Source organism: Photinus pyralis, unplaced genomic scaffold, assembly GCF_008802855.1.
Source record: "Photinus pyralis isolate 1611_PpyrPB1 unplaced genomic scaffold, Ppyr1.3 Ppyr1.4_LG4, whole genome shotgun sequence".
Classification (NCBI taxonomy): domain Eukaryota; kingdom Metazoa; phylum Arthropoda; class Insecta; order Coleoptera; family Lampyridae; genus Photinus; species Photinus pyralis.
The window spans coordinates 46789655-46809274 of record NW_022170511.1 but is presented as its reverse complement, the minus strand read 5'-3'; the positions used below and the strand labels follow the sequence as shown (position 1 = coordinate 46809274).

Below are 19620 nucleotides of genomic sequence, written 5' to 3'. Positions count from 1 at the left end.
ATTCAAATACTTAAGTATTCAAATACTTTAGAATGTATTCGAATACTTTCAAAAGTATTCTAATACTATCAAAGGTATTCGAATACTATAAAAAGTATTCGAATACTTTCAAAAGTATTCGAATACAGTAAAAAGTATTCAAATACAGTAAAAAGTATTCAAATACTTGTCACTCAAATACATTAAAAATTTAAAATAGTATACTAGATAAAAGGCTTAATACTACTTAAAAAATCAAGTTATACTTTGTATGGGGTTAGCTTTTTTTATATTTCTATTGTTATATACAAATTTAAGGGGAGTAAAACCGTATTATTATTATTATATTATTATATAGGAGGTACCTAAAATTTTCTTATAGAATGTGACCTGTAGAATCCATAATTTCAAACAGTTCCAAGATTGGGCTACTAGTTCAAAAGTTACAGCCCTTTGAATTTTCTTTCGAAATTGGTTTCTAGTCTATAACTTTTGATTGAGAAGTCTGATCGAAAAAGTACGAATTGTTTTGGATTCTACGCACCAAAATTAATAAGAAAAAGTGTTTTCCCGAGAAATTTTGGTGCAGTCGATTTTTGGTAAAAAAGGAAGGTTATACACTGCCTTTTTTTTGGCCCCGAAAAAAAAATTGTCTCAGATCGACCGGAAAAAAAATTTTCTTATAGAATGTGGCCTGTAGAATCCATAATTTCAAACAGTTCCAAGATGGGGCTACTAGTTCAAAAGTTACAGCCCTTTGAATTTTCTTTCGAAATTGGTTTCTGGTCTATAACTTTTGATTGAGAAGGCTGATCGAAAAAGTACGAATTGTTTTGGATTCTACGCACCAAAAAAGGAATATCATGGCAGTTGACCATGAAGTGACGGATTTAAACGCTGCTGCAATTTGTGCAGTTTGCAACAAAAATGCTATAAAGAAAAGAGTGAGGTGTGTGTCTTGTGAAAGCTACTACCATGAGAGCTGCGCCAAAACCAAACTTAAAACAATTACTGTGATAGATAGCGAGAATGTCATCTGTTGCGATGTAAGTACAAATAATGACTCTATTTGTATACCAAATAGTAAAGTAAGTGAAGTGGAGTATCTGAAAGCTATTATCAGGGACAAAAATCAAATAATTAACATCTTAAACGACAAAATCAAGCTGTTAGAAGAAAAATGTGAAATTTCGACCTTGATGACCCCTATCCGTGATTCCCATCGAGGTCAAGCAGTGATATCAAACAACAATTCGCAAATAAAACCCACGATTATAAATATGAAAGTTGTTTCTACTTCGAGAACAGAAGCACCATCGAAATCTATACAAAAAACTAGTGTCCGTGGGAACCCGACTGGAAATCAACCCCAGTCGCCCAAGATACCAGTACAAAAAGCAGGGAATGAGCAGCACGCCACCCCTATACTGACCCCAAAACCAATCGGTTCTGAAGCTTTCGGGAGATGAAAACTCGTGGAGCACTGTTGTAAAACGAAAACCGAAACAGGACAACAACTTCATCGTTGGCAGTAAAGAATGTGCGGTTGGAGAAAGTCACGATTTAAAGGCTATACCCAAAAAAGCTTATCTCTTTGTCAGTAGACTACACAAGGAAACAACTTGTGAAAACGTATCCAATTTTTTAAAGAAACACTTTCCAGAAGTCGTCTGTGAAGATATAAAAACTAACAATGAGTCAAACCATGCTTCTTTTAAAGTTACAATCGACTTTAAAAATTTAGTAACGGCGATGGATGGTAATTTCTGGCCCAATGGAATTCTTGTGAAGCGGTTTTTTCATCGGCGCCCCACACTTCCTACTGTCCAGTGACCAACCAAAACCTGGTAGTTGGAAAGAGCTCAGAGGAGTCCTCAACCACCACGAACCCAATAACATCATCTATAATTCAATCAACATCTCCCCCAACAACTGAAAGCTCAGCTAATGAAAATGGAGTCGAAATCCACATTGACGCAATGTATAAACCCGATGTTCTACAACTCAACTGCAGAGCGCTCTCGGAAAACAAAATAAACTACATCATGAGTGAATTTGTTGACAATGATCAATACTGTAAGACTATGAACTTTATTTGTATTTGTGAGACATGGTTCCAACAATCATGCACTGACGAGCTGCCTACATATTTTAATAACTTTGTTTTAGGAACTCATTTTTCCAGATCATCTCATAAAGGAGGAGGTGTTGGAATTTGGCATAGAGCGGGTCTTCAAGTGAAGCCAATAGATCTGAGCGCTTTTTGCTTAGAAAAGCATATTGAAATTTGCTGCCTGTGCTGGCATCCATCACCTCGAGATAAAGTTCTGCTAATATCTTTATATAGATCTCCCAGTCCGGTAGGTAATTTTGATACATTTCTTCAAAATCTTAACGACGTGTTAAACTTTTTACATAAACCGGGATACAAAATCCTGCTGAATGGGGATTTCAACGTGGATCCTCGGCGAGACGTTTTAGAATATACTAACCTCATACACCTACTAAGCACATTCAACCTTCGAATGATAATAAAAGAAGCTACGAGACTAAACAATACGCTCGATCATTTATATGTAAACTATGAAAATTGCGGTCAACACCTAATTCTAGATAATTGCATATCGGACCACAGGTCAATTCTGTTTCAATCTAATATTAGTGCAAACCTTCTCCCCGAAGAAAAGCACTCCAAACTTATGCGAAAATATTACCTGGAGAATATAAACAATTTCAAACAAGCCATTGGGAACATAAATTGGAGGAAGCTTCATCAATGCGCAGATATAGATGAAGCATATCAACTCTTTTATAATGAGTTCCAATATCATTTTAATATACATTTTCCTTTAAAAAAGGTACGTTTTACTCGGCTCTCTCATAAATGGGTGAGCGACGAAGTCAGAAAATCATCTCATAACCTTCGTGATTTATTTATGTTAACAAAAAAATATCCCGAGCTATCTGAAATTTACACTGCTAAGAAACAAAAACATTTTTTGTTGCTTAAAAATTCTAAAAGAAGATATTATCAATCTCAAGTTGCTAATTCAAGTAATGTTTCTAAAACCGTCTGGTCTATTGTCAGAAATGTGTCTAATGCTAATCACGGGCATCAAAAGTTATCATTAAATATTAATAACAAAATAGTTTCTAACCCAAACCAATTAGCTAATAATTTTAATGATTACTTTTGCAAGATAGCCCAACTGCTAGTACAAAAATCAAGTCACTCACACATTGCTAACCACAGTGTTAAGTTCCGTAACAATTTCACACTAGCACTTTTTCCATTCTCTGAAGAAGAACTTTGCTTACTTATTGGCACAAAATTAAAAAACAAGTATTCGGCGGGTAATGATGAAATACCTCCAGCCCTCATTAAAAAAATAGCCTCAGCATTAGGGAAACCTTTAGCAATTCTAGTCAACTTATCTTTTGCAAGTGGCAAATTCCCAAGTCAATTAAAAACTAGTAACATTATACCTATTTATAAGAAAGGCGATCCTAGTGATATGGAAAACTACCGTCCTATATCGCTGAGCTCAGTCTTTTCAAAAATTTTCGAATATTGTTATTTAGACAGATTACAATCATTTGCTGCTAGATTCAACTTGATTTCTTCCAACCAGTTCGGATTTCAGCCAAAAAAGTCAACCACGGGCGCCTTACATTCTTTTTACAACAGATTAGTGTCATATATCGACAAGGGGCAATATCCAGTTGGTATATTTTGCGACCTCACAAAAGCTTTCGACTGTGTCAATGTTGATAAATTGATGTGTAAATTGGACAGGTGTGGGGTGCGAGGACTAGCACACAAGTGGCTTGAATCATTTCTCAAAAATCGTAAACAGAAAGTGGTAATAGATTATTGTAACAACGGAGTTCGTGAATCGTATTCATCACAAGAGGCAGTTGTTGATATAGGTGTACCGCAAGGATCCGTGCTAGGGCCAGTTCTATTCCTTTTCTATATGAACGATATCCACCTTCACCTGAACGAAGAGGCACATTGCATTCTGTACGCAGATGACACATCCTTATTAATTTCTGACGAATGGGATAAATCTTTAGAAAACATATGTAACAAAAATTTATCTCAGCTATATGATTGGTTTTCATCTAATTCGCTCACTCTAAGTGAGAAGAAGAGTAATTTTATCAGGTTCCGTCACCTCCAATCTAATGTACAAAACATAACTTTAACTTTTAATCAATTTAAATTACAGGAAGCGACCAGCACAAAATTTCTAGGTTTACATATAGATGCACATTTGAATTGGCAAGTACATTGTACTAATATAGTCAATAAGTTAAATAGAACTAATTATTTATTTAGAAACTTACGTACTATATTTACACTACCACAATTAATTCCGATCTACCACGCATCAGTAGCTTCTATCATTCGTTACGGAATTTGTTTATGGCGACCATCCCCTTATTCTCGTTGCGTCTTTCTCTCTCAAAAGAGAATTATCCGAACACTTGCAAATATTCGCAAATTTGATTCTTGTCGAGGATTCTTCAAAAAACATAAAATTCTCACTCTAACAGAATTGTATATAATTGAAATCTGTCAATATATTTATGTCAACTCTAACAAGATGGTTAAAAGTAAGGATATACATCAATACAATATCCGAGGTAATGATAATCTTCGACCACATTTCACTAAGACAAAAATTGGAATCAATTCACCTTCCAATCTGGGAATTAAGATCTATAACCATTTACCTCACATAATACGTAACTGTAGGCAATTATCAATCTTTAAAGAAAAATTATATTTGTTTCTAGTTGACAAATGTCACTATGATATAAGTGAATATCTTACTGTTTAATGTAACTTGTTTGTCGCTATTTAATGTGTAATTTGTTTTTTACCTATATAATACTTAATACTCGTAATTTAAATATTTGTTGACAATTTCCACACAAACTAGTTTGTCTATGGAATAAAATACTATTATTATTATTATTAAAATTAATAAGAAAAAGTGTTTTCCCGAGAAATTTTGGTGCAGTCGATTTTTGGTAAAAAAGGAGGGTTATACATTGCCTTTTTTTGAGCCCCGAAAAAAAATTGTCTCAGATCGACCCGGAAAAAAAATTTTCTTATATAATGTGGCCTGTAGAATCCATAATTTCAAACAGTTCCAAGATTGGGCTACTAATTGAAAAGTTACAGCCCTGTGAATTTTTTTTTCGAAATTGGTTTCTAGTCTATAACTTTTGATTGAGAGGTCTAATCGAAAAAGTACGAATTGTTTTGGATTCTACGCACCAAAATTAATAAGAAAAAGTGTTTTCTCGAGAAATTTTGGTACAGTCAATTTTTGGTAAAAAAGTAAGGTTATACACTGCCTTTTTTTGAGACCCGAAAAAAAATTGTCTCAGATGGACCCGGAAAAAAATTTTCTTATAGAATGTGGCCTGTAGAATCCATAATTTCAAACAGTTCCAAGATTGGGCTACTAGTTCAAAAGTTACAGCCCTTTGAATTTTCTTTCGAAATTTGTTTCTAGTCTATAACTTTTGATTGAGAAGTCTGATCGAAAAAGTACGAATTGTTTTGGATTCTACGCACCAAAATTAATTAATTTCCCTAGAAATTTTGGAGTAGTCGATTTTTGGTAAAAAGAGGAAGGTTAAGTATTCAAATACTAGGCGAAGTATTCGAATACTAAATATGTGTGAAAGTATTTGAGTTACAAATCCAAATACTGCTTCCATAAAAGAAATTAATTACAAAGTATTTGAATACTAAAAAGTATTTACAAAATCGAATACTGTCCAGCTCTGGTCCCAACACACAAAAGAATCCATTTCAGTCATTTCCTAATTTTGTTCATTTTCATTTAGTTACTGGAGTAATATTAGCTTATGTTCTGCATTTTGCATCGTATAGTCTGGTCTGGTATATAACATTTAGTTTTTTTGTGGCTAAATTTTGTCCTTCGTTAGGTTTCCCTGTTGGAATAATAATAGTTTATTGTTAAGCGGTGCAAGCTCTATAGGGGAGTCTATGGGGCCCGTCGGTCCGTCCGTCCGTGAACGAAAGCTGTCAAACGCTTGGATCGATTTGGTTCAAAATTTTGACCTATATGCCACAAGTAATAAGCCTATTGGGAATGGGTTAAATCCAATGATTCCGTAGGGTCACACCGAGGTGCTCTGTCGCTTTTTCAGATGCTCTTTAGGGGTTTATTTTGTTAATATTCTGTTGAAAATCGCCACTTACGTTTAATTAGTATGTGTCCGTGCTATAGGTACCTTATATTTGCGTGCGTATAGGCATTTATGTGTAGTTATTTTTTTAATTGAATCAGTAATTGAAACACAAATCCTTCCTCTTACTAATTTAATTTAAAAAGACACAAAAGAGACTAGTTTCCACCAAAGGTCATCTTCTGGCTATAACATCAATTACAGTTTTTAATGTTTAAAGTCCTAAAGCACATACCTAATGGAAATTACATATTAAAACGGAACATTCTAGAAGTTACAAGTTTTTACAGATTTTTAAACGTTTAAACGTATTTCTGAAATATGCCAAGTTTGCAGTTTTACGCCACTGCATGATATCACACTGAGTTCGCATTTGTAACTAATTACTTCTAATTAAGAGTGATTGTATATGATCGCGATTCCAGACATCTTGTCGCCTAGGTTTCCGAAACTAATCAAGAGAACAATACTTTATTCAATTGAAATTACGTAGAAACATTTTCTGATATGTAATCTATAATTGTTCTACCTTTAGAATTCTCAAAATGTCACAACGAAATTTCGAAAAAAATTAAATGCAAATTTGGAGCTACCGTTACATGTATGATATTTTTAAATTCATCTACTACAGTAAATAATGCAGGTATTACTATTATGTTGTAACCTGATTTATAATTATCCTATTACATAACAGCCGTAGATATAAGTAATTTTCTACATAGCACATAAAGTTTCATTCGCAAATTTGAGTTTATTCCGTACAAAAAATCTTACATATTCATTTTTCCGAAAGGAAACCTTCTATGAACTTTAGAGGTAAGGCTTGTAACGATTTATTTTCTACCTTACAAAGTATTATTATTGTTTACGGTTTACTACTTCTCGAAGAAACTCCGTAACATTTGAAGCGATTTGATAGATGGCTCCACCTATTGATGGAATTTAACCACGCAATTTTCCGCGCAGAGATGACAGCGCATTGAAACTTCCATTCCGTCTTTTTCCGTTTTCGGTCGGCACGTTGGTCGAAAGCCAATGGCTCTTAAGGTGGTTTGAACATTTACATAGAAGTGTTCTATCTGATGATTCTCCGATTAGTTGTGACTTCGAGATTGGGGTTGTTTCGATCTGCATTTACGTTCTGATTGGGAATTTTACACGTAAGTGATACGCCATTTTGCTAGCGCTTGGTTATCTTGGTGCATTTTTTTTAGACATCCAATATCTGACGATTGAGCCGACGTAATTTAATAATTGTTACATATTTAAAAGATTCATTACAAGCTTCCAATCCCTTCGATAATTCTTCCGAAGAGGAATTACATAATTACACATTTTAAAGTACTCCAAGGTAACGCATCTTACCACCCCCTCCCCCTCTTGTATGCATGGGCATTTTTTTGCCTTGCTTGTATTTATAACCCCTCGAGAGATTCAAATCGAAGGCTTTTCTGATACCACCTGTGATGTTATATGTAGGTATCAAAGAAACAGCGATGCCTCCTTCTTGTCCAATTTAATAAAAAATTATAGGCCAACATTACAAAACATGTATTTTACAGCCTTGGTGAATGTCATTACCATGCGTTTGGCTCTAAGAACGACTTTATACGACAACTCCAACTCGTGATCACTAGGAACTGAAATTACGTAGTGCCGAAGGATCGTTGCTATTATGGTCTTTATTTCCATGTAAGCCAATTTATAACCTTTAAAAAATCTTAAATTAATCCACTATAACTGGTAAACGATACTAGCAGTTACAAAGGTTTCGACGAATCACTTGGTTCGTTGTAAAAAATGATTTTTATGACGGTCCGTAAATTTCCCAGAAACTTCCTCCTTCCACGTAAGCTCCAACTTGCCAAACATCTGCACTATTCTTGAGAGTATTCGTCCCGTATTCAATATAGCCCAATGCATGTCCATTAACAATCGGGTTTGAGAAAAACAGTGGGACCAAATGGTAGAATAAGGAAGTAGTCACTCTATATGGTGAAATCCCGGGGGTTGAAAGGGGTGGAAAGTGATATTTTGCAATTTGTGGCAAAACTATTAATTTTAGGCGCAAATGTTCAATGTAAAAGTTATAGAGAATAAAAAATGAACAACTTTTGTGTCTGCAATATTTTCCTTGAAAAAGCGGAAAAAGTGTTTTTTTCGTTTTTTGTTATTATTTTTGCGAAAAAAAGTCGTAGGGGTTTGAAATTTAGAGAAAACATTGTTTGTTTTATGATAAAAAAAAGGAGATAATTTTTTGGGCCCGTAAAGTTGAACCATTTCCAAGATCTCACGATTTCTGAAAAAAAACTACCTCTTTTTCAAGGGGATGAGAAATATATTTTTTCATCGTACAGAGGTGCGCAGGGTAGTAAAATTGTCGTAAGGACTTACATTTTAATAATCAAAAATAACAAATATTATTCCAATAGAAACATTTTAAGAAAAGCAGCAAACACTGGGGGAACAGTATTAAGATTTATCGTTTTTGACATAGTAGGTAAATAGCTTTTTTTGCAACTAAATTAACGTATCGTATCCGCGCTAATAAAAAGTTTTTAAAATCTGTTTTCTCTCTCCTCTTTAATGTTGATAAAATATTTTCTTTTGTTTCCTACTGCCCAACTGCCTTAATTAAAACATCTTTATTATTTCTTTTTTCTGCATTTTTACTGCAATAAAAGCAATTCGAAATAAAATGGATTTCTTTTGCTTCCTGAACCATTTGTTTTTGTTCCCTAACTCTTTTTCGTGCCTGTTTTGCAGCTGATGGGATTAAGCTGGGCCTGTTGATCGTTAATTTACAGGAATTGTGAATAAAATCCTCACGAAGTTTATTCCAGGTTTTACATCTCAAACCATTTGCTTTGGCCTGTAAAATTAACGTCCTTATTGCAGATTTTGCAAGTTTATCAACAGGCCCAACGCGCAATTGCATCAGCTATAAAATAGGCAGAAAGAAGAGTCAGTGAACAAAAACAAATTGTTCAGGAATCGGGAAGCAAGATAATTCGATTTTATTTCGAATTGCTTTTATTGCGGTAAAAATGCAAAAAAAAGAAATAATAAAGATGTTTTAACTAAAACAGTTGAACATAAGATAACAAAAGAGAATATTTAAGCAAACTTAAAGAGAAGGAAGAAGACAGATTTCGAAAAAATCTTTATTAACATCCAACACGTTGATTTATCATGTCAAAAACCGTGTAGGTATATCTTAAAACTATTTTTCCAGTTTTTGGGGATTTTCTCGAATTTTTGCTATACGAATAAAATTTTTTATTTTCGTTTATTAAAATATAAGTCTTCCCAAAAATTTTGCTACCCCGCTCACCTTTGTTCGGTGAAAAAAATAGATTTTTCATCCCCTTGAAAAAGAGGTGTTTTTTCCAGAAATCGTGAGATCTCGGAAACGGTTCAACTTTACGGGTCCAAAAAAATTGTCTCCTTTTTTATCATACAACAAGCTTTACTCCAAATTTCAAACCCCTACGACTTTTCTTCGTAAACATAAGAGTGAAAATCGAAAAAAAAAGGTTTTTCCGGTTTTTCTAGGAAAATTGGAGGTTACGTGTTAATAGTGAAGATACAAAGTTGCTCCTTTTTTAATCTCTATAACTTTTACATTAAACATTTTAGTCTGAAATTAATAGTTTCGCCACAAATGCAAAATACCAGTTTCCACCCCTTTCAACCCCCGTGATTTCACCCGCGGAAAAATTCAGCTGTTTTAATTATTTTTTTCCCATTTCTAATCATTTCACCTGCCTTGTTTCGCCCGGTAACTAATTTTTTTTGTTAAAAAATATTATACAGAGTGGCGCAACGAGAAGTATACAGATGGCTTTTAGGGTATTAAATTAAAAAAAATAAAAAATTTTAGGGTATTAAATTTAGAAATTTCGAAAAATTCTCGAACCCCTAAAATTTTAAATGGAATCCTATGGCAAATGGCTCATTATTTGAAAGCCAATTTAATCGTGATTACTAATCTACTTTGCTTTTTAAATTCTATTGATACGTGTCGGAGATATTCGCATTTGAAATGGTTTTTTTCCCTGATTTAAGTCCTTTAGATTACTTCTTGTGGGGATATTTAAAGAATAAAGTTTATGCTACTCCGCCCGGAACATTACAAGGGTTGCGAGCACGTATAACCATAGTGTAAAAATAGAATACACTATGGTATAACTCAACAATTTCGAGCGATTACCCCTGAAATCTTGCAACATGTACGGCAGCGTTTTGAAGCAAATCTTTATTATTGCATGGAAGCAGGCGGAAGGCTATTTGAGCATTTTATTGAAATAAATGTTGTGTGTTTAAAGTTATATGTTATTTTTTGCACAATTTAAACCTTGTACTAAAATTTAAAAATTTTAATACTCGTTTTAATACAAGGTGACTTAGATCGCATTTGTTTTGTTTTTTTTAGAAAAAAAACATTTCAAATGCGAATATCTCCGAAACGAATCAATAGAATTTAAAAAGCAAAACAGATTAGTAATCACGATTAAATTGGCTTTCAAATAATGTGCCATTTGCCATAGGATTCCATTTAAAATTTTAGGGATTAAGCTCCCTACGTAGAGGGGTGAAGACTTGGGTTCGTGATTTGTATTCCAAAAGTTGTCCCCCCTCGAATACAAAATTGACGTGTTCGAGGATTTTTCGAAATTCCTAAATTTAATACCCTAAAATTTTTTTTTTAATTTAATACCCTAAAAGCCCTCTGTATACTTCTCGTTGAGCCACTCTGTATAGCCTGTACTACTTGGACTAGGGTGATTTTAATCGATTTGTTGCCCTCACGATCTTTTGTTTGTTTTTGCAAGTGATTATTCGAAGCATGCTTGTAGTTACCAATAGTTTCCGTTAGCTATCAATAAAATGAAGAAAAGGGTACATGTAAGACCGTAGTCAAAGGACACACAAACAAACGGTAAAGTGTCTTAATAGATTTTGGCAATTTGGTGTAGCAAATACAAACCCACCTATGCAATTCCGTGGTCCGGCACTAAACGGTATGAAAGAGTAAGGGTGTAATGCTTTCACATTTCCTCGTGAAAATCGATCAGGGTTAAAATTTTCTGGATCTGGATGATACTCTTCTAGTCTGTGCACAGCAATTGGTAATATAAGTATATTTAATCCTGCAGGCAGTGTACAATTTTCTGAAAAACCATTGTTATCATAATGATATGGATTTTGTTGTCTTGCCTAGTTGAACGTCCTCGACCAATTTCTTAGAAATCAACGGTATACTGGGAAATAGTCTTAGCGACTCATTTATGCACTGTTGGAGGTAAACCATTTCGTTCAAGCTGCGTAAACTTATAAAAGAGTGTTTGTTAAATACAGTTTCCAATTCCTCCACCACCTTCTGCTGCGTTTCTGGGTGCTTAGCCAAATTATACAGTGTAAACGTTACAGCGCCAGCTATAGTATCTTGTCCCTAAAGCCAAATTGAATCATTACCTATACGAAAACCTTCTATTACCGAAAGCATGAATGTGCAAATTTGATCGACAATATCTTCATCTGTAAATTCGCCTGTGGTGTTCGCGACACGGATCAAATGGTCCAAAAGACACCACTCCAAATTATTTTCACTCCTCCGACGTTTGTCTAAAATCTGGCATGGTTGTTTTTCATCAAACGTTCTGTGAAGGTTATCGACCTACCTCCCTAGCAAATTCTTTAAAGCTTGTCTGCTGTTGCGTTTCGTTATTGGAAAGGGAGGAGAATCGGTAAAGATTTTCAATTAAGTACAGAGGTCTCTGAAATCTCGAAATTATAAAGGGGTGACCTCTGCAACAGTGGAAACGTTATTTAATCTGACCGGCAGCTTTGAAATGCGTTACGTTACGAATGGAGATCTTAACTTGGTCTCGTGATCGCTGAGAGGAATGCCCATCATCGTATCTAAACAAAAAGGACAAATGTGGTAACTCTAACGCAGCGTTCTTAGGGCTTACGGTGCAGGATGCCTCGCACGCAGATGTTAATGAGGTCGGTTATCTTAACTTCGCTTTTATCTTGTAGACCGTCCACTACCAACTCGGATGATTCGGCGAATGTGGTAATAAATGAGTTGAGTGTCATTCGATGGAAGAACGGTTCTATAAGTTTCCTGTCATGTTTCCATTTGGCTCCTAGATAAAGAAATCATCTAAATTCAATTAATTTTGGCACACTTCCAAAAGCTTTAGTTCATGAGAAAACCAAGGATTAAAGTAAGTATGTCGGGAAGAGGATGGTTAGTATCATTGATCCTAAAGCCATACCGCTACTTGTAAGAATGCCATGGCCAAAGAACTTATCCAACAGGGTGTATAGAAAATTTTTGTGTGTCTGATTCGCGTTTGCCATTATGGCCTTGATGTCACTAGGGTTGTTCACCACAACGAATGGAACTAAACAAACCCACAGCCTAACTAACGGTCCATATAGTTTAGACAACGAAAGAAACGTCTTTATTGTTTCTGAAATGAGAACCTTGGAGCAAATCATTCTTTGTAACTTACGTACCTATAACTTACCGGTTGTGGTTGTCAGTATGGTAGTGTTACCAACTAATGACGTTACAGGGGGCCCTGGTAGACGGGAAACCAAATAGACACATCTGAGCCAACACTTCAACTTTAGAAGACCTAAGGTAACCATTACCGTCAAAAGGACCATGACGGGGTATGAAAACAAAAAGTGCGTCATTGTCATACGAATGAAATGAATTTCACCACTCGTAGCGCTTTTGGAAACTGACTGATACAATAATGAGAATTGCGACTCGTGCAGTGAAATGTACTTTGTATCATAAACTATCTACATAACGCCCACCTATTGCGGTGAAACGGATCGCAATGCTGTCTCTGGGTGCGGTAACCTTGAAATTTCGCTTTACGAATTTTGCAAGCGTTTAAAAAAATAAGGGTTATTTACATATAAGTCCGGAAAATGACACATTACTGGCAAGGGAATATTGGGTTGCGAAAGTACTTTATTTTGCCAGTCAAGTAATGTCATTTTACTGACGAGTTTTGTATTAAATTTTACCCAAAATCGTATTTCATTATCAAATTTCAATGTTTATATAGAACTTTTGATTGATTGATGACAGGAGTCATTATAGGCGTTTAGCAATGTCACAGATGCGGCCGGTAAAGTGACAGATGCGGCCAGTAAAGTGACAAGCGGCAGGAAACGTAGTCTACTTTGCTTCTGTCATGGAAACTAAAATTTCCTGACAGAAAGTAGCCATGAAAATGAAGACAATAGACAATAGATAAAGGTTGAATATCTGTGGTTGTTGAGATAGTGATAGAATATAAGAATGTTAATAAGAAGGATTAAATTAATATTTTTATTTTCCTTCAAAACATTAAATTGACAATACTTTTTCTTTATTATTGTTACTATGCCAACTAAAATTATAATCAGATATAATGATTTGTAACATTCTCCCCCAGAAAAGATAATCAAACATTATAAATATAATTTTAGAATTAAATTAAAACTAAAATTATGTTACTAAATAAACTTATTCCGCATATCTAATGGGAGGTCGAATAACTCTACCTTTACTGGTTACAACGAAACCATCTATTTTTGATGGTTCATTGTTCGTATTACGATTAAACTCGGGTTTTGGGTCATTTTTAAGAACATCTATATTTAATTCTAGAGGATATAGTTTTTGAACAGCCCTAATTATAAAACCGTTTTGGCATTTTAACTTTGCTGATTCGTATCACACCATCTCTACTTGTAAATACTTCCACTATGCGTGCGATAGGCCAATTCTGGCGTTTCTTATTCGAATCTTCACATAATACTAATTCACCTACTTGTAAAGGTCGTGTAGTTTTGCGACTCTTCTTTAATAGTAAAGTTAAATATTCTTCGATGAAACGCTTCTTAAATTCCTGGCGTAATTCACACAAATAAGCCGCTCTCCCGGCCAAATTTTGAAATTCGGGAAGTTCCTGATTTCGTAATTCATGCAAAAATAAATCCGGTGTAATTGGACATAAATCATAAGGATCTTCGCTGATGTAAGTTAAAGGACGAGAATTTACAAGTGCTTCTACTTCACATAAAATGGTAGACAACTCATCTGTTGTAATTCTTGCCTTTCTCAGGGTTTTTCTTATATTGTCTTTGCAACAACGAACCATTTGTTCGAAGAATCCACCGTACCAACTTGCTGCTGGTGGTTTCCGAATCCATTTAATTTTTGGAATTTTCTCTAAGTGATCTTCAAAAGCATTCAGTATATTGATAGTTCCAATAAAATTTGTTTCATTACCTGAATACATTTTTAATGGTCGGCCGCGTCGTGCAACAAAACGTCGAAAACATCTAATGAAAGTTTCAGTAGACGTGTCATGAACAAGTTCAAGATGTATTGCTCTATAAACCGCACACGTAAATAATGTAACCCACACTTTACCATTGTCTTTTGTATATAATGGTCCAAAGTTGTCAACTCCTGTGACGGCAAATGGGGCTCCTGGTTGCGTTCGTGCAGCAGGTAAATTAGCGATCGGAGGTATAGCAGGTTTAGCCGTATATCTGCGGCAAATAATACATATTTTGATGACCTTTTTGACATTTTGTAAAACTTTCGGAATCCAAAATTGTGGTCTTAACAACGTCACAATTGTGGAAATGCCAACATGTTGATTTTTATCATGCTCATCCCAAATCAATTGACGAACAAGAAAATTATCTCCAGGTAATAACAAGACTCGATTGACGGTGTTAAGTTTTGGATTGTTTAGAACTCTGGTTTCGACGTACAATAAATCGTTCTCTTCAATAATATCCAAGTTCTTAATATGATCCGTAGTGAGACTTGTTTTTTGTATGTACCTATATAAAATTTCTCGGCATTCCTCAATTCTGCGATACTCAATGGGCCTTTAATTCTGTTGTTTATATTCTTCTTTCTGGCATTATACACGTGAATCGAAAAAACATTGCGATCATTCTTTTGCTTCGTACAAATGAAGTAAAATATTTCGTGCAGGTTTCATAAGGTACTCGATTTTCTAATGCAATAAAAATATTAGTGATAGTTCGATGATTACTTTCAGAGTCCACTTCTGGCACATGTTCAATGTTGGATTTTGGCCATTGATCAATGGAACAACGTAACCAATCTGGCCCTTTCCACCACTGTGATTGAATCAATTGTCCAACATTGCATCCTCGACTTGGTAAATCAGCTGGATTCATTTCACTAGGAAGGTGTCGCCATTTTTCAAGATTTGTGAGTTCTGCAATTTCACGCACTCGATTAGATACAAAATTTTTCCATAGTGTAGGTTGTTTTAACCAACAGAAAACCACCATTGAATCAGAATAAAAATATGCCGGAAGATGTGTCCAATTTAAATCTCTAACAATATTATGATATAGACGACTTCCAATTAATGCTGGCAATAATTCCATTCGCGGAATTGCATCAGCGTAAAAGCCCTTTTTTAACAACGTAACAGTTGATTCGTTACCTTTAATTTCATTCAAGTGATGTTGAATTGTAGCAGTTAAATGGAAAGATGAAGACGTTAACCCGAATGGAACCCTTTGAAAACGATATCATGTTATGTTTCTACTGGTATCATACCATAAGAATCGTAAAGCATCACGATCTTTATGATGTATACCAACCATTAAAAATGCTTTGCGAATATCTGCTGTTATACCAATGGATCCTTCTCGAAAACGAGTTAATACAGAAGGTAACGTTTCCAATAAATTAGGCTCCTTTTCTAAACATTAATTGATGGAAACTCCAGTATCTGTTTTAGCCCTGGTTTTAGCTGATCCGTCAAAAACCGGACGAATTTTTGTAGTTGCCGATTTCTTGAATACAGGTCGATGTGGTAGATAATGAAGAATTCCTTCAATCTCAGAGGGAGCGTTTTCAATGATGCCTTCTTTTTTCCAATCTACAAACACTTCATTGTAAAGATCAAAATTTTGTTGTTGATGTAATTGTGTGGTGATTCTGTGAAGACGAACTGTTGCCGCCTTTTTATTGTCCCCTAAAGGAGGATGACCTTCTCTCCAAGGTAACGACACATTATATCGACCGTCTTCTCCACGTGTAATTGATAATTCAAAGTTATGTTTCACATTCATTTCGTCGGGTTTAATGCCAATAGCATCTAATTGCCAAACGTCTGTGACATTGAGCCATAAATGTACTTGCGCTATTGAATCATCATTATTAATGTTGCCCAAAACAGTCCACCCTAACAAGGTTTCAATGGCAATGGGACCAACAATTGTATTTTGATGATTACCAGTGAGAATATTTCCCAAATAATCAGCACCAAGTAGAATATCTACGCTGCCAAATTGTTGATGATTTGAAATATCCGTTACAGTGATATGTAACTGTTTCAACTCTTTGATAAGTTGTGTGTTTTGGATATATGGGACGCCATTGGAAATTGTCTGTGTTTCTGACGCTTTCATGTCCAATGTAAAATTTCCCTTCCTCAACTGAATATCATATTGCTGAACTTTCCGTGAAGGAATGGTAACACCACCAAAAAGTTTTTGAGTGAGATCAATAGCTCTAGTTGACTGTAATTGATTACGTTTGCAACAGTCAGTAGTGATGTACGATCGTTGAGCGCCACTATCAAGTAGAACACGTACTGCAATAGGGCCATTGGTTCTGATTAAAGAACACGTTAACGTTTGCAAATAAATGGGATTTTGGGTTTCGGTATGATTACCGACAACTGTTTTGACGGTTTTATTCTCACATGCCCAAGTGTGATGTTGCTCATCACAAATTTCACATTTATTGCCCGACTTACATGTCCTTGGATGAGACCGAAGGCATTGTTTGCACCAATTATGTGTTTTAATAAACTCTAACAGTTTCTTTATAGGTATTTTACGAGCAGCGAAACAATTAGCAAGAATGTGATTATCCGTTTTACAATAGAGACATTCTTGTTTTTTACCTTCTTTTTTAATAAATCTATCCTTGTGTTTTTGAAACTGTTCTGTTTCTGGACTGCTTGAATGTAATCAAATCGGTTATCTTTGGTGTGCTTTGGGTTTCCGTTGTGGATGATTTGAGTGCACGTTGTCGTTCCCAGTCCATAATGACATCTTTTGGTAAAGCTGCTTCCACTAATGGATATAACATAGCTTCATAAGTGTCAGTAGTTACACCTAAAGTCTCTAAAGCACGTAATTGCCCTTACAGATTATCATAGAGTTCATTTAAGGTAATGTTACTATTACGATTTAAGATCAAAGACAATAAATCCCTAACATAATATAATTCTATTAAGAGTTTTGTTTGTCCGAATCGTTCTTTTATGAGATCAATAACGACTTTATGTGACGTATCATTTACGGGAAATGCCTCTACTAATTGATGAGCCTGATCCACACATGATTGTCTTAAGTATAAGAGTTTATCGATGTTAGACAATTGTGGATCTTCATCTATTTTTTGAAACTGTCCCCAAAAATTTAGATAATTCCGGGGATTTCCATCAAATTTAGTTAATTCAAACTTAGGTCACTTATGTGTATGATTAAACTTACGTGGTTCTACAAGGGTTACCTTAATATCTTCTGACACACTAATTAGTTCTGTATAAATGTCTCTATCTTAGACCATATAGTACATGGACTGCTATTAGCCCTATGCTTTCAATACAAAATGGCTGGTCACGGATAGAGGGCACTGAAGTCGTGGGTATGTGAATCTCAGGGTAAACTAAAGTCGTGTAAACACCACTTGGATCGCGTAAAGAGTAGGTTTTATAGCAACCGCGTAGAACGGGAAGCTTTAAATACGCTTGATTATCTTCAATACTTCCACAAATTAGAATAGGTTTGCTTTTTTGGCATATCTGGGCGATTAATTAATTGACGGTTGTTAATTTATAGGTTGACAGTCTCAAATCGTAACTAATCGGACAACTTCGGACAGACTCGTTTACCCTGAAACTCACATTTATTTCTCCGAATAAGCAGAGTTTCTATTGTCGCCATTCCGGTCGCCAGATGTTGAGATAGTGATAGAATATAAGAATGTTAATAAGAAGGAATAAATTAATATTTTTATTTTCCTTCAAAACATTAAATTGACAATACTTTTTCTTTATTATTGTCACTATGCCAACTAAAATTCATCAATCAGATATAATGATTTGTAGCAGTGGTCATACCTTCTAAAGACGAATGCTCCGGATTAGATTTTGAGTATCTAGATCACAATTTTGTTTTTGAAGAAACATATCAATTACTTCTTCCGGTGAAGAGCTATCAACTTCATACTTTCACTGAAATTTGGACAAAAGTCCCACAAGAATGGCAAGATGAAAGATTTCCCAATGAAAACAGTATAACTCCTTGCGCCAAAAGCAATGAAACCTGAATGCAAGACGCGGTACCAACTAACTAGCGGTAATTTGCATAAAAAATGGCAACATTACGGTTTACTAGCGAAACAGTTTAAGAATTAAAGGGTCAGTAAAATGCCGTTTAAATAATTACAAAATTATGCTTACTTCCAGAAACAGCTTCCTAGCTCGAAGCAAATATTTAACAAAAAAAAAAGCTTTTTTGACAGTCTTACATCCTTTATGCCTAATATACACTGCTAAAAGTCATATTACACTAAATTGTTCTACAGGAAAATTTTTGTTGACCTCTTGCAGAATTCAATGTAAACGATTATTAATTAATTGAAAATTGCTTTGTTTGGTGTGCTATTATACCAATTTCCCAATCGTTAGGAACTTTCCCCGTATTCTAAACTTTATTAAAGATTTCGGCGTTCCTTTGTCTCCTATATTTTTTACAATTTCTGGTGTTATTCTATTGTACCCTCCTGCTTTCCCATTCTTTATTATTTTCACTACTTCTATAACCTCTTCTACTTTAATTGGGTTATCTCTCTATCTGAGTAATATTTGGGTATCTTCTCTTCACCAACTGCTTCGTTTTCTTCTTTATTGTACAATAATTCTTGGAAATACTCCTCCCATCTCTTCATTGTTCGAAGCTCGTCTGTAATTTATTTTGTTGTCTTTTCCTTTGATGTGCTTTAACGTATAGTTGTTAGGTTTTCTCACGATCTTATGTTCTTTATAAAAGAGTTTCTGATTGCTGTGTTTATTTTCTTCCATACTGTTTCCAAATTCATCCAACGCCTTTTGTTTTGCTTCTATTACCATGAGTTTTACTTTCACCTGTTGTTTATATTTGGAATAGGTTTCTGCCTTAATATTTTGGTTCCACCATCTTGTTTGTTTTCTGTTTTTATTTATCAACACGCTCCGACCGCGGTTGATAGTACTATTTCTTTAAATTTTTGCCACATTTCTTCAACATTCATCTTCTCCCATTGTTGCTTACCTT

General features: G+C 34.8%; 1 protein-coding gene across 3 annotated transcripts; it reads right to left on the bottom strand.

Annotated features, from left to right (window-relative positions):
• Window positions 1–7712: 7712 nt before the first annotated feature.
• Window positions 7713–13015, bottom strand: LOC116168160 (probable cytochrome P450 4aa1). Of its 3 annotated transcripts, none has more exons than XM_031483833.1 (9): window positions 12745–13015; window positions 12501–12698; window positions 12192–12368; window positions 12078–12138; window positions 11898–12024; window positions 11714–11848; window positions 11434–11668; window positions 11208–11387; window positions 7713–7922 (listed from the first exon to the last, which is right to left on the bottom strand). In XM_031483833.1, the coding sequence occupies exons 2-9, from the start codon at window positions 12583–12585 to the stop codon at window positions 7741–7743; spliced, it is 1182 nt and encodes a 393-aa protein (XP_031339693.1). In that variant the 5' UTR covers window positions 12586–12698; window positions 12745–13015; the 3' UTR covers window positions 7713–7740. The 3 variants fall into 3 exon arrangements, with proteins under 3 accessions (XP_031339693.1, XP_031339691.1, XP_031339692.1); XM_031483831.1 differs by having other exon boundaries at window positions 12756–13015; XM_031483832.1 differs by lacking the exon at window positions 7713–7922 and adding an exon at window positions 10927–11092 and having other exon boundaries at window positions 12756–13015.
• Between the last annotated feature and the right edge of the window lie 6605 nt (window positions 13016–19620).

Excerpts from the sequence above, each read along its gene's own strand:
- LOC116168160 (XM_031483831.1), bottom strand. The coding sequence starts at position 12,933 with ATGACAATGACGCACTTTTTGTTTTCATACCCCGTCATGGTCCTTTTG. Across the intron at positions 11,849-11,897 it reads TTAAAGAATTTGCTAGGGAG|ATTTTAGACAAACGTCGGAG; the intron begins GTAGGTCGATAA and ends CAACCATGCCAG. Across the intron at positions 11,669-11,713 it reads TTTGCACATTCATGCTTTCG|GGACAAGATACTATAGCTGG; the intron begins GTAATAGAAGGT and ends ATTTGGCTTTAG.